The sequence below is a fragment of the Rhinolophus ferrumequinum genome, chromosome 4 (genome assembly GCF_004115265.2).
Source record: "Rhinolophus ferrumequinum isolate MPI-CBG mRhiFer1 chromosome 4, mRhiFer1_v1.p, whole genome shotgun sequence".
Taxonomy (NCBI): domain Eukaryota; kingdom Metazoa; phylum Chordata; class Mammalia; order Chiroptera; family Rhinolophidae; genus Rhinolophus; species Rhinolophus ferrumequinum.
Genome location: NC_046287.1, coordinates 86,347,828 through 86,363,125, shown reverse-complemented (window position 1 = coordinate 86,363,125; position 15,298 = coordinate 86,347,828). Strand labels below are relative to the sequence as shown.

Below are 15,298 nucleotides of genomic sequence, written 5' to 3'. Positions count from 1 at the left end.
TCTCACCTACTGAATTGTTTTGGTACCTTTGTTAAAAACTGACTATATGTGTGAGGGCCTGCTTCTAGACTCTATTCTGTTCCACTGATTTATGTTTATCCTTATGCCAACAATACAAAGTGTTGATCACTGCAGCTTTACAGTAACTTTCAAAATTAGATAGTGCAAGTCTTGCAACTCTATTCTTTTCCAAAATTATTTTAGCTATTCTAGTACCTTTACATTTCCATATGTATTTTACAATCAGCATATAAATTTTATTTTCACAAAAAGGCTGCTGGGATAAAGATCTTTTTAATAATGAGTATTCATAAAGCATTTTAGGATCAGGCTGTGCGCCCAAGGTCATCAGTGTAAGTACCAAACTATAGTGACTCTACCATTAGCTATATCACTTTAAGCAATCTCTAAGCATCTGTTTACTCATTTACAAAATGAATAGGCTGGTTTACTCTTCATCAATATATTCATTCATTCACTTACCATGTACAATGCCTGTTTTAATTACAAAATTCAATGATTAAATGATCATTATTGTGCGAAAGTATAAAAGTACTTCTGAAAGTTTAGACAAACAGTATCAGTTAATAGAAAATTTAATCTGTTCAACAATACAACAGAATGTAACTAGAGCAGCATTAACTTTACGTAACTATTACCTTATTGAGCAAAGCAACTTGGAACCCAGTGTATTCTTTCATATTAAGGTCCAGCAGTCTGTGAGGAATATCCTCTGAAATTCCCTGGAGTAACTGTTGAAAATCTTTCCTATATGCCATTGATAAACCATGGGATCGGCTTCGGACTTTAATACCAGTTTCCTGTACTACTTTTTTGCCTACAGATCCAATGACTCGATCAGATTCTATTTTGGCCTAAAGTAAAAATAAGAATTGTCTTGTTATAATCTAAATTGGCAAATTAAATACTATAGCTTTCGTCTTCTATAAATTAAATATTATATTTATAATGTACGTAAGAAATTAACTCAAGTAGCATACTTTATGTCACATGCTTGGTAAACATAGTTTAAACAACGTCTTATGATTTTAAATCATTAGAATTCTAGGCTTTTGGGGCAGGGCAAACAAATACAACTTCAATTCATTTTATTTATTAATGTCCACTACACTTAAACCATGAAATATAAAGGCACTCTAGATGAAAATATATATTTCCAATTCAGGTGATATAAAATAGAAAAAAATCATCTCATCAATATTTACTTAAAGACACTGTTATTAGCACATAACTAAATCTTCACAGATATGGGAAATAATGATGTAGTTTTTCACTGTAAATCAAATAGCAGTATTTTGACTCTTTATAACCTGCATTTCAATGAATAGCTAAAGTAGAAATGGAAGAAGTACTGGGAAAATAATGTATTTTATATAACATTAATACCTTGGCAGTCAGTTAAACTGTACACTGCTTAACTACCATATTATCTGTTAATGTGAATTATGCCCAAAACGACAAAATTCAATGTCTTTTACAAACATTTCAAAAGAAACTCCAATTTTCGAAGGAAGAACAACAGGCTTCAAAACATAAAGCAAAAGAAACTGCTATTTTGTCTAAGAAAAACAACTTTCTAACAAATTTTGCAAAAGAAAACAATGTTCACATACAGGAAGTCTAGGACCGTATTAATGAAGTCATTTTCATAAACCAGGACTTATTTGAAATTAACATTTCAAAACATAGCATATCATGTACCTGGAGATAGAATTATATTATTACATGATATACGTGGTTTTAAAATGTAATATACTAATAGGATGGAATTCCGTTAGAACTATCCAGTACTAACATCTGGCCTGTTAACCATCTTGGCCAAAACCATTCAAAATACTTAATGGCTCTATTTCTTAACATCACCTGTTGACTCAGTTTTTTGAGGTACGAAATGACACTGTAACTAAGTCCATACTCCATGCTGTCCGCTATTAGGTTAGGCGCTCCCATCATTCTAACAGCTTTCTTCAAAGGCTGGAGGCAACAAAGAAAACATCACTCAGTTCTAAGCTTGTCAAAAATTTATGGTTACATGTATTAAGTCAGTTTTGAAAATTTCTGACACTCCAAATTTCTACTTTCCTTCAATAAGAGAGTAACATATTTGTATTTGATTTGTCAGTGGTATGAAAGAAAGGCAGTTTGAAATAGTTAAAAAGGATTAGAGGCAAGCGCGGATTGCAGTTGGACGGCGGGTTGCGGACAGTGTGGCTTCTGCTTCCTGTGTCTCGAACCCAGCCGCTAGCGAGAATATAGTGTGTTCACGTGTTGAGACACCAGCACCGCAGACCGGCAGCTGCTCACTGGTGTGGTCTGCTCACTAATGACATTCTCATGTTAAGTCACATGCACAGAAGCCAGGTTTTTTTACTTTGAGAATGACTGAGCCATCACTGAGGCAGCTGTAGCCCAGAGCCGAGATGGCTGTGCTCTGCCTCCAGAAAGCAGACCACTTCTTGGATGGAGATGAGAAGGTGGGAAAATAGGGAATAAAGGTCAAAACTGAGAACCTACTAGTTTCTTCTGAGATGTAACTTGCTCTGTCAAGCCCCACAAATAATTCCTGTCATCTAGATCCTATATCCAAATTTTCTCCTGATACAGAGTGTATTATTTTGCTCTAAAGATTTTATCTACATAAGTGTAGTTGGAAATAAAGTTAGCTTTTAAGGTCAAAAAAAAAAAAAAAGGATTAGAGGCTATAATAATACTCAATAAAAAGTGAAGTCTTGTACTTCTTAGTATCATTGGAGATATTGACTTTGGAAGAAATGGGCAAAAGACATGTTGCAGAGATAGATTTGATAGAACTCGGGTAGTAACTGAAAAGGAATCAAAGAAATAGATTTCACTTTGGGTAACTGAGTAGGATGTGGCTCAACCATTCACTAGCTTTATGACCCCACATCAGGTTGTATAACCATTCTGTTCCTTAGTTTCTCATTTATAAAATGATAATAATACCATCTACCTCATAGGGTTGTCATGGGTTTCAATTAATACCTGTAAAGCATTTACAAAAGCGTCTGGCACAGAGTAAGCATTCAGTAGGTATTAATCTACTACTATTATCATTAGTTGCTGAAAAAAACAGAAACTAGCTCTAAAGGAAAAATAAAGAGGAAAACCAGTCTAATATTTACTGTGGATATGGTATAGTGACATAATTTTTAATTGTAAGGAGAGAACAATTGAGAACCAGTGGGAAATACCACAAGCAGGAATGTCTAGCACACGTGAATGGGACAGACAGAAAAAGGATGGTAATTCATGGACATATTAGAAAGTGTATAAGCATTTGTGTCAAACTGGAATCCAATCCCAGCTCTGATATTCAATACCCGTGTAGCTTTGGCTAAGTCCTCCAGGTTGCTATGAAATGTAAATGAGTCAACATATGTAACAGTTCACATTCAAAGTGTTTCCTCCTTTTCACTCTCTTACATGGCAGGCAATATGTGCTAGACACTCACACAACTTATCTCTTAAAACTATAAAATATGATTTTGAAAACTCAAGAAATTAATGTTCGTATTAGGAACCATTTACAAAGATTAGTTACAATCAAATGCTGTAATACTCCTGCATTAAAAGCAGAAGTAATGCTTAAAAGTACTTTCAATATAGGTCTTTTTTTAAGTTACTTTTCATAAAATAGTAGTTTATCTACTATAATAAACTAGATTTTAAGTAATGAGAAAATTCATGGTTCTATGAGAATATATACTTATCTACCTAAAAACATATTTCTGGAGATTTAGGAAATAATGCAACAAAAACTATTTTGTACCATTAGAGAGAAATAATTTTAAAACTGCAATTTAAAAAGGTAATACAACAATTGAATTTAAAAGCCTAAATTCTAAAGTCAGACCATCTGGGATTGAATTCCAGTCCCCTGCATATTAGCAATGCATCCTTAGACAAATTACTTAATCTTTTACTGCCTTAGTTTCCTCATCTGTGAAAGAGGAACAATGATCATTTCTACCTTGTAGGGTTACTGTATAAATTAAATGAGGTTAATACATGTATAGGGCTCAGGATAGTACCAGACATAGGGCAAGTACTATATGTACTAATTATCATCATTACTTTGCAAATCACTGAAACATTTTTTTCCCATTACATCTATATTGGTCATTTGTACACTCAATTTTAATGACATTTAATCTATAACAGCAATAAACATGTTTATAATACCTATAATAAACTATAAGCATAATGTAAAACTTCGTTAGTTCTATTCTTAACAACAATATTCTTACCCCAAGATAGTATGGAGGCATTGTCTTCAAATAACTTTCGAACGACTGTCTCCATTTCAATGTTGGTTTTGCTTTATGTACTTTAAACAAGTCATCTACAAAAGTATAATGTGAACAAACTATCATCACTCATTGTTTTCACAGATGAAAATCAAGTCAAATAAGTTTCACTTTTAAAGTCTGCTGTCTTATTTGTAAATGAAAAAGTTACATAAGACATAAGCTTTTAAAAAATACATGGTAAAATTTTTGGTTCTGGCATTTTTGTTTAGTAATACCAATTTAAAAATGAAAAGGCACCAATTATGTTATAGAATTACTAACAGTATAGGTAGAATCACAAAATACACAAGGAAAATCTATTCACTACCTAGACCTAGACATGAAACAGATTTGAGGACAGAAAGAAACTATGCACAGCATTTTCTAGTAACTTTTAAATATGATGTAATTCCACGGAGGAAAATTAGTCTCCTCCAACAGGAGGAGGAGACTCCTCAAATATTATAGCAGATGGTCCCTAAAAACTAACTTATTTGACTCCTCAAATATTTGACTCCTCAAATATTATAGCCAGATGGTCCCTAAAAACTAACTTTAGGCTTTTAGGTATTATTTTGGAATAAATTCATTCGTTTAAAAAAATATTTGCCGATGGAAGAAGAACTGACTCTGGGTGGTGAACACATAATGTGAGCTATAAATGATGTATTACAGAATTGTACACCTGAAATCCATGTACTTTACTAACAATTGTCACCCCAATAAACTTAATTTAAAAAAAATATTTGCCAAGTGAAAATTAAAGTATTGATAAATTCTTAGAAAGAAAATACACTCAGATCTTATGACTATGCTTTACAAAATGTCTTATTTACCAAACACAAAGCCTGAATTACCAATTCTAACTATGTAAGAAATCTAACTTCAAAAAAAGTTTGAATACTTAATTTAAAAATTTTAAATATAATGCCTTCAACTCGAAGGTGTTTTGACACTGCCTTTTAATTTACCACAAACATGACCAAGTTGCAATAAAACAACCTTTAACAGGTTCAGTATTTTAGAATATTAAAATCATTTTCATTAATTTTCAGCAGACAGCAAAACTTACAAAGAGATTTTGCCAAAGTTTGTTTTTAGGAAAATGCATATGTATGCTGAGCCATAGAAAATGTGATTAGAACGACTTACCTAAAAGGGGAAGGAGGACTGGATAATTGTAAGGCATCACAAATAAGTTGACACAGTTCAGTGCTGTACTGGCTTTCAAATAACCAAACGGATGACCAAGTTCACTATATTTTGCACTATTGCTCACATATACCTGTTAAAAAGGAATGGTTAAAACTTCGTATTTCATAACCTTTACAGAATGTTATATAAACCATGGTTTATATAAGAAATATCTAACTTAAATTTTTAAGTCACTGTGGTTGTTCAGCTCACCTGCCAACATGTTTGAGGAGATTTCCTTTCCAAGATAAATTGAGTCAGTGGTGAAGGTTCCAACTCGTATTTGTCAAAAGGCAATTTGTCGATAACCATTGGTTCACAGTCTGTACAGGAAAACTTCACTACAGGATGAGATGTCCGAGGTGGCTAGAGGGGAAATTCTTATTATTACTATTTACACAAAATACCAGAAACGAACTCATTTTCAGTATGCCTCACTACCAAAATTTACTCAGTTCCTTAGTTTTGCTAGTAAGAGTCTAATTTACTACTGAAAACACCATTGAACTGAAAAAAAAGTACTTGAAAATGAAAAGCTTCAGTTATATAATATTCACGAGAAAACAAAATCTACAGAATGAAAATATTTTTAGGTTTAAAATTAAACTTTCTCAGAGAAACTAAATGCAACATTTTGGAATTAAATAAGTATTCATTAATTTTTACATCCAAGAAACATAAACATACAGAAACCTTCATGAGTCCTCACTTGTAGCAATTTAATTACTCATATAGTGTAGTGGTTTCCAAACTGATCATATACCTGGATCAGTAAAAGTTTTTGTATATACAATGTTACCACATTATATATAGCTATAAATTACTTGTAAAGTAGTAAGTACGTATATATATGTGCAGGCACACAAAATATATACCAACGTAATATTAAAAATAGGAAAATAAAAATAAACATAAATATAAGTTCTAATGTATTCCTTTCTTATTCTGGTAGACTGCTTTGATTATCCCTGTGGTTTATATACCCTGCTTCTAGAGATACAAAACCCACAATACTTCAAAGGGAAAAAGAGGGGGGTGTGTTACTCTATATCCCCCTTACCAGTCTCCCCCCCTTCCTTAAAATGTTTGCTGAGGGTCACACTGAGCTTCAAGCTGCTTCAGGGGCATCTTTAGAAGTCAGCGCCATGGCAGAAGACATCACGATCAAATCAAGAACTATCAGACTGCACCTTTTCACAGCTGCCTCCCCAGCCAGAACCAGATCAGGAACTGCTAGCAGAACTGCACTTCCTGCACTTCCACAGCTGTGAGAAGGCAATGACCACTAAAGAGGTAATGTCGACATGTGCGAATGGTACTGGCATGTGTACAAGTCCCTCTGCCCCACATCCCGGGGGTCAGCCTGGGACAGCTGCCAAGCAGAAGGCATGTTTCCTGGGAAGATCTGAACTGGCTCCACCCACCTCTCCTTTGTCCTCCATCCTTCTCCCAGGGTGGTGAAGGGAGCTCTGGGTACATGGCGATCCCCACCATGCGATCCTGAATCATGACTTTAATAATAAATACTTGTTGGAAAAGTGTAAAATAAATGAGTAAAATCTCATCAGTTGAAGACAGGTGAAGAAAATATGAGCTATGAAGAAATAATTCAAAATTTCACAGCTATAAAGGACTCTACTAGTCTCAGTTACTACCTATACAATGGTGGCTCCCGAATGACTGTGCTGGGAACAGATAGATCCCTCTCGTTTCTTTTATGTTTCCAACTGCCTACTGGATATAACCTAAATCTCCTATGGGTCCCTCAGACACATGATCATCCAATGCCCTGTTCCTCCCTCAAACCTTAAAACCTGTTCTAAAAACCTAGGTATTACCCTTAATATCTCCCCCTTATCCTCCATATTTAATTATCACAAAGAACCAGATAAATGATTCCACAAATTCTAAGCCACTTAGCAGAACACATTAATATGTCAGGTGCTCAGTATTAGTTAGTACCCTGTCAGTACTAAACTCTCATCTCTCTAGAAATTTATCTTGTTTCTTATCACTCTAATTCACACTTTCATCATTTCTCAGACTAGACTAGTACAACTACTTATTTTAGTCTCCCCCTAATTAATCAACCCCCTCTAATTAATCCCATGGTAATAAAATTTAAATATGATAATATAATTACCCTATCTGAAATTATTTGGTAAAAGCAATAGCCAATCACCTAAGAACAGGGTCAATTCTTTTAGTGTCATATACAAAGACCCTTGAAGATCTGGTCCCAGTCTGCCTTTCACCCACCACACCGTGTACACCCTGTGCTCTGGTCACACCAAACTACTTGTAGCTGCTCAAACAGATGATCGTCTTTCACACCCCTGTGTTTCACTCTGTTATCCATGACTGCTTTATTTTTCTCCCTTGCATCCTACAAACAAAGTTCTAGAGTCTGACTGACAAGTACCAACCACAAAAGAAACTTCTTCTCTGACACCCCTTCATACCCTGTACCCCTATCACATACCAGGCAGTTAGACACCATCTCCTCTAGATTCTGCTCTGCCCTCTACGACAGTTAGCACACTGTATTATCTTTACATGTCCGACCTTCCTGTGTAATGGTAAGGTTCAAGAGTTACCCGGTAAGCACCGTTTTACTCATCTTGTGCTCCTGTGCCTAGCATGCACCTAACACATAGCTTACTGAATCAGTCCATAAGGAAAAGAGAGGGGAAGGGAATCTTCTAGAACTTAGTTAAGAAAATTTTGCATTAATTATTTCATTTAATCCCCCAAACAATCCTGTGAGATAGGAGCTATTATCTTTATTTAATAAATGGGAAATTAAGGCTTAGAGAAAATAATTAACCAAAGGTACATAGCTAATAATTGGTAGAGCCATGATTTAAATTCAGAATCAGTCTCTAAATCACATCTAATTTCAATATCAATTCTTATTTGAAACACTGTTATTCATAAAAATTTCATTTCCCCTCTAATATCCTTCAGTTATTAAATTTTGCCAGTTCTTTCCAATATCATCTTTCTTATGATTCTCTCTTCCATCACATCTAACCATAGCAATGGCCCAGTAGGAAACCTGCTTACCTTTCAACTCATCTCCTAATTTTGCTGCAAATAACAACCATCAGATTAATTTTCCTAAAACAGCACTGTATAAAAATATCTTCAGTTGTTCTTTGAGTCTCAATGAAAAAAGCTTCAATTCCTTAACCTTGCATTTAAAATCATGAACAGTTTGGTTCATTTAATAGTACTCTCAATGTTCTATATACGTCTTGTGACCTGCCTATACCTAGCTACTTTTTAGTCCTCTTTAGTTCTTTTTTACTTCCACACTTTTTTCTCATACTGCTCCGTCCTCCCACTGAAATCCTACCCATACTTCAAAATCCTCTATGGCTTATAACAATTTGCAATAGACCACTAGAGTAGTATTAATATGATGTTTGTGATATTGGTTTTGAATTTCTTTCTATTAGGACTCAAAAAGGCCCATATGTACTACTGTAGGTGATACATAAATATAATAGACTGAACAACCAACAAGAAAGCGTTTCATACAAATATGATACCTGTTTTATAAGAGTTGAAAGGAGTCCAGAAGAGAAAGTAAAATGGATAAAAAGAATTGAGAGCTTCTGTTTAGGCCAGACTAAAACACTATGATGGTTCAATCAGGAGAAAAAAAAAGGAATTAAGAAGATACCTCACTGAAAATTATAAAACATTAATTTCATTAAAGCCAAATGAATAAAGGAGGTATAACTTTATAGACCTTATATAGATTAAAAGAAAATATTTCCTGGAGAGTTGATATAACTTTAAAGCATCCAGTTTTCAAATAGGGTTCAGTTTAATTAATAAATGATAGCTACGTGAAACATTAAAAGACTGCTTAATGATCTTCGAAATACACCTTTTAGCTTCTAAGATTAATATGGAAAGAACCACTGTCATGCTTTCCCACAAAATATCCTGTGATGTCCTCAGATACTAGAAAAAATACTAATCTGGAAAAAAAATCTATTAAGATTAAAGAGATATTAGTTTGTATAAATTTACCCTATATAAAGAACCGTATAGTGAATACTAATAATTCACCATGATCATTCAACGAGCCTTACTATTTCTAAAAATAATTCATGCAAACAAGATCAGAAGATCTTTTCTACCTTAAACCTCCAGACTAAAATCACTGACTATAACTAAAATCATGCAAATCAACATTAAGTCCTAAAAGATTATAGGCAAACAATCAGAATTATTTTCTAAGACTTCATTTAAATTCTAAACTGTGTCCCAGAGACAAATCTTCATGTTACATTATTTTTAGAGTCCAAAGAGAAACTCATTACATCTATGATTCTGTACCCAGATGTCAATAAAAACGTCCGCATAGTATTCGATTCTAAAGGAAACAGATGCCTTTCTTCTATTATTACATAATGAACAATACAGTACACTAAAGTAACTAATAGCTTATCGCAGCACTTTGAACATCTGTCTAATTCCCATAAATTAGCCATACCTTTAACTGATAGTAGTACTTAAAACTGGTATGAAAAGCAGCTAAATGGTTACTATTACAAAGTCATAGTCTTTTTGGTACTTACTAGTGTTGGAGAATTCTGATCTGGCCAAAAAGATTCTGGAACAGGCCAATGACCTATAGGAACCCCAGTTTTAGGATTTGGTCTGACATATATGAGTTTGTGACAGCTATGCCAAGGCTGAGATCCAAAAGGCCTTGATATGTCAGGCTGCCCATCTACAGTAAAGAAATAAGACAAAGAAAGCATTTATGATTAAGGGGGAAAAGCATAAAAGGTTAAATTATATCCATTATTAACTTAATAAAAACGCTCTAATACTTGTTCGATTCTGAATTTTCCTATTTTTCTTAAATGGTAGAATACCATCATGACTGCTTAACATTGAGATTAGATTCAAATTCACTAGCGAGTAAAGTCTGCAGATGCCAGCTATGAGTTTAGCAGCTGCCAGGAGGTCCCACAGCGCCCCTTGCTTGCCCAATCAGAATACGTACAACATACTTAGTGGCAAGTACTTGCTTAATGAATGATGTATTTCCCCACCAGATGATAAGGGGAAACGCTCAATTTCTTCATCATCATGCCTGGCGTAGTAAATACTACGAAAGTATTGCTAAATGAGTAATCATTTTACCTAAAGCCCAACAACTGAAAAAATCCCTTCAAATCCACATTTAAAGCACCTACCTTTAATCCTAAATAATTCTATCAAAAGAGCAACTCTCTTCAATTAAACATTTACTTAGTGCCTAACTCTAAACCAAGCACTAAAATAATCTAAAAATAAACATTCCACAATTCAATTAAAGAAAAAAATTTTTTTTTAAAAAAACCAGAAACAGTGATACAATTTATATAATCTTACCATCTTCAACTCCTCCCCTATAATCCCTCTCTGAGGGTACCCATTTTTTCACCTCTGACCTTTCTCTTCTCCCACTCTAGTGGATCACCTCTACCAAGTGTCATTTTCGGCTTTCTAATTCTTGTATTCGGCTTTCTAATTCTTTGCATTGTACAATGCAAAGCATCCAGATGTAACAGCTTTCCATTGATTCTAGTTAACTCTTTATACCCTCTGGCTAATGTAAATACTTCATGATCACAGAATATTAGAATAAAGCCACAAGGGGTTTAGCCACAGTTAAAGTAATCAAGCTTTAATGGCAAAGGCTGGTTCCTCATTTTTGGAACCACACACACCACTTGGTTATGACCAGTTTGATCCTTAGAAAAAACATAGCTAACGAGTTAAAGAAACACGTAGGGTTCACTCTTGTGTATTGAAAGACATGGGAGAAGCATACATACAGGTGAGAGGCAATGTTACAATACTAAAAGGGAAGTGAGTTTGCTCATCTGTAAATGCTTAGCTTTTTGGCTCTTATAAAACTTCAGTTTATTAACAATCAACATAAAAAAATGATGCTACTGAACCACTATCAGTTTACCTTGACTATCCTATTTAATCTTCCCTCTTTACCAATAGCTGTTTTGTCATCTTAATAATTTGGCCTTGTCAATCTTAAGGCCAAATCATAGTAATTTTTAAATTCTAGTTGCATAATTGATACAGCAAGTTTAGAATATAAGAAAAGTGTGATAATACCTTCTACAGGGGAAGGATCTGGTCCTGCTTTTTCAAAGTTTATTACCACGCCACTTTGCACTTTCTGCACCAAGGACTCCAGACACTGATTAAGCATTCTTGGAGAACATACAGAGTATGAGCGGCCTGAGATAAAAAATAAATAAATAAAGTGAACTAGTTAATTGCAGAAATTCCTACCTTTAGCAAGAGAGAACCATAGCGGAGTTTCTGACAATACTGATTAACAAAGGTTCAATGATAAAGTTTGACTTATTTCATTATCTTGTGAAAAGAATGAATAAAAATAGTTATTTTCAATAAACCAACAATTCCATTTTGTGAGAATACAGCAACATTTTTCTTCTAATTATAGATATATGAAAAATAGAAATCTTGGTCTGAACAAATCACAATAAAAAATCATGTTTTATTTATATATATATTATACATATTGTATAAAAGTATGATTTCAAAAATATATATATAAAAAACTATAACTGTTATCCAATACAATTTATCTTTACTATACATATACAACATTTAGTAACTAACCCCCAAACCCTACTCCTGCTTAATAAAAGTATTATCACTAAGATTAATGCAAAACACATAGCAGATACTTATATAATTGGTCTGCTGGCAGTTGTTGCTTATTTTAAATATTTGCACTTTAATACACAGATGGTAGCAAGTGCATTTCTGAATTTCATTTGGCTTACCTACTTGGAAATTGCCTATATTAAATGAATTTCCCTTTTGCATATTTTATAACCCATGGGATTTTTAGTTCAGAAGCATTAAAATGCTAGTGATTAAGAAAAAACTAATAATGGAAAGATCTCTTAAACAGGGATTTTTGATGTATCTAGACCTGTGCTGTCCCATAGTCACTGGCTACATATGACTACTGGGAACTTGAAGTATGGTTAGTCCAAATTGAGACGTATAGAAGTATAAAATATACACCTTATTTAGTAGACTTAATACGAAAATAATGTAAAATGTCTCAATAATTTTTAAATATCAATTTCCTGTTTAAATAATATTTTGTGTATAATGAATTAAATAACATGAACCTGAATTCCACCTATTTCTTTTTAATGTGGCTACTACAAAATTTAAAATAACATTTAACTTGTCATATTTTATTACATGTGCTGATATTGACCAATGCTGAAAACCTTAACTGAAACAATCTTTAATAAAACATCTTAAAATGTAATTTGCAATGAGCACAATATGGAATTTTACAAATTTTTCAACAATTCAACCAAACACAGCTGTATCATTATATCTGAATTACTCACATCAATTTATACTTAATTTGTGATTTATTAAAGGCTACTCAGAAAAGAGAATATTAGGCAGTAGTGCGATTGAAATTCTTAAGGGTCAGCTTTGCTTAGAAAAAAAAGTATCATGTGACAAACAACTTACTTATGTATGATAATGATAGTCATAATAATAAAAATACCTACCAATTACCGAGTGTCCATGTGCCTGGCACTATTCTAATCACTTTATCATATTAATTTATTTAATCCTAGCAACAATGTATAGGTTACATTCTCCATTTTACAAAAGAGAAAACGAAAGCATGCAAAGGTTAACTACAGTAGTACAACCAAGATCAAAACCCTTACAGGGTATCATGATGTTCATTTGAAACCAATATTTAAAACAGAATATCTATATGGAGTCACATATATTTGAAAGAATTACTAAAGTCAAATTTTTTCCAAGTCAATTTTAACATATACATAAAACAGTACATAAAAAGGCTGACCATCTTAACACACAAAGTTCTTATGAAATTATATGAAGGTTGAATATCTTATTTCATGAAACTTAAGCATATTCCCAAGAAGTCATTAAAAAACAAGTTTTTAAGTGTAAAATTGTGACAATTCTTTCTACTGCCCTAACCTGTATCATCATCAATTGATTAGAAAACCATAAGTAAATGAGTTATGATCTTACTATGAAATAAAATTACTACCAAAGATGTTTAATGAAAATTAGAGAAAAAGGGAATAACCTTGAGTCATTTGGCAAATAATAATCCATTAGTTCTTTTAAAAGTTAAAGAGAAATAGCAAATTTTGCCATCTTTACAAAGTGAGCCTATATCTTATGCAATGTGTCTCTTATTCTCTGTGTCAAAACTCACTGAAGCATGAAGTTTCTAGGATCACTAATTCTATTAGTGAGAAAAGCACACACCTTCAAGTCAAGAAGATGGCTCACTTGTGATTATGTAGAGTCCACAAAAATAAAAATCAAAGTAAATATAGTGAGTCTGAAGTCAGTAAAGTGAAAAAAAAAAAAACACACAAAAAACAACCTGACAGAAGTCTATTAGATTAGCATTTTAGTATAACAGAGAAGAGACAAAAAGAACTTTTTGAAGTTAGGCAACAGTCCTTATAGGGGCTAAGGAAGTTAAATGTATTTAATCTAGAAAAGTTTTACAATTTTTATGAAATGATTTTTATCCTCAATACCTCCACCAACATAACATGTCTATTAGGCATTTTTTGACTTGGTATCATCCCTCTGCCTCCCCCACACCTGCTTCTCCCCAGTGTACCCACTGCAGTCCATGGCACAACCATTCACCTCCCCTTGTTCAGGCCAACTGGATCATCTAGGGATCATCACTGATTTCCTCTTCTCTCATTGCCCTCATCCTTGGTTCTCCTTTGTATCAGATCTCCTCACCACCTCCAAACCTAGCACTTTAAACCAAAGAACTGTCATCTCCTACTAGTCCCTGCTTCCATCCTTGCCACTTGACAATACAGCAGCTGAAGTGATCTTTCAGGAATAGATATCAGATGTCACCTCTCATAAAAAGCCCTCCAATGTCTTCTCATCACACTAGGAAAACAGAAATATTTATTATGACCTAAAAGGCTATTCAACATTTGGTCCTTGCCTACCTCTCTAAATCTACCTGTTACTTTCTATTCCTCCCTGTGTAAACTCCAGCCATATCAGCCTTCCTGTTGCTCCCCAAAATACAGAGCATGTTTCTCCTCATACGATTTCCTCTGCATTATTCAGACCTCTACTCATACATTAGACTTACTGTGATTATTTTGTAATATGTACAAATATCAAATTATTATGTTGTACACCTAAAACTAATATAATGTTGTATGCCAATTATACCTCAATTGAAAAAAAGAGGGTTGATGATGTGATAATAATTTTAATGGGACTAATATTTTTAAGATACAACCAGGGCTGATTTAATCCCTATTCAAATAAGTGACTTGAACTTCAGAGCTAGAGATATGCAAACGTAATTTGTAAAAAAAACAATTATTGTTTATTTACTTCTTTACATAACGAGTATAATAATCTCCAAGGGTAAGCAATATTTCAAACTGATTCAAACTGGGGTAAGCACATCCTTTAGGTTTATGATAAAAGGGGGGGGGAGGTACCTCCTCAGAAGACCTCCCATTAATACTCATTCTCTGCCTCAACTTACTCTCTATATCCTTACCCTATTTTTCCTTCAAAGTAGCACACCCTAATATTATTTATTCACTTTACATGACTTTATGTCATACAGTCTCAAAATGTAAGCTGTCTGTCTATTGTTCCTGCTATATTCCTAGCATCAAGAATAGTTATTT

At 33.5% G+C, this 15,298-nt stretch overlaps 1 protein-coding gene across 2 annotated transcripts in view; it reads right to left on the bottom strand.

Moving 5' to 3' along the window:
- INTS6 (integrator complex subunit 6) overlaps positions 1-15,298 on the bottom strand; it is a 78,978-nt gene that overhangs the window by 10,940 nt on the left and 52,740 nt on the right. For both annotated transcript variants that reach the window (XM_033104227.1, XM_033104228.1), the window contains 7 exons: positions 11,670-11,795; positions 10,121-10,275; positions 5,739-5,891; positions 5,484-5,616; positions 4,290-4,384; positions 1,885-1,995; positions 660-875 (listed from right to left, as the gene is read on the bottom strand). In XM_033104227.1, coding sequence (XP_032960118.1) covers positions 660-875; positions 1,885-1,995; positions 4,290-4,384; positions 5,484-5,616; positions 5,739-5,891; positions 10,121-10,275; positions 11,670-11,795 — 989 coding nt within the window. The remainder of the gene's footprint in view (positions 1-659; positions 876-1,884; positions 1,996-4,289; positions 4,385-5,483; positions 5,617-5,738; positions 5,892-10,120; positions 10,276-11,669; positions 11,796-15,298) is intronic.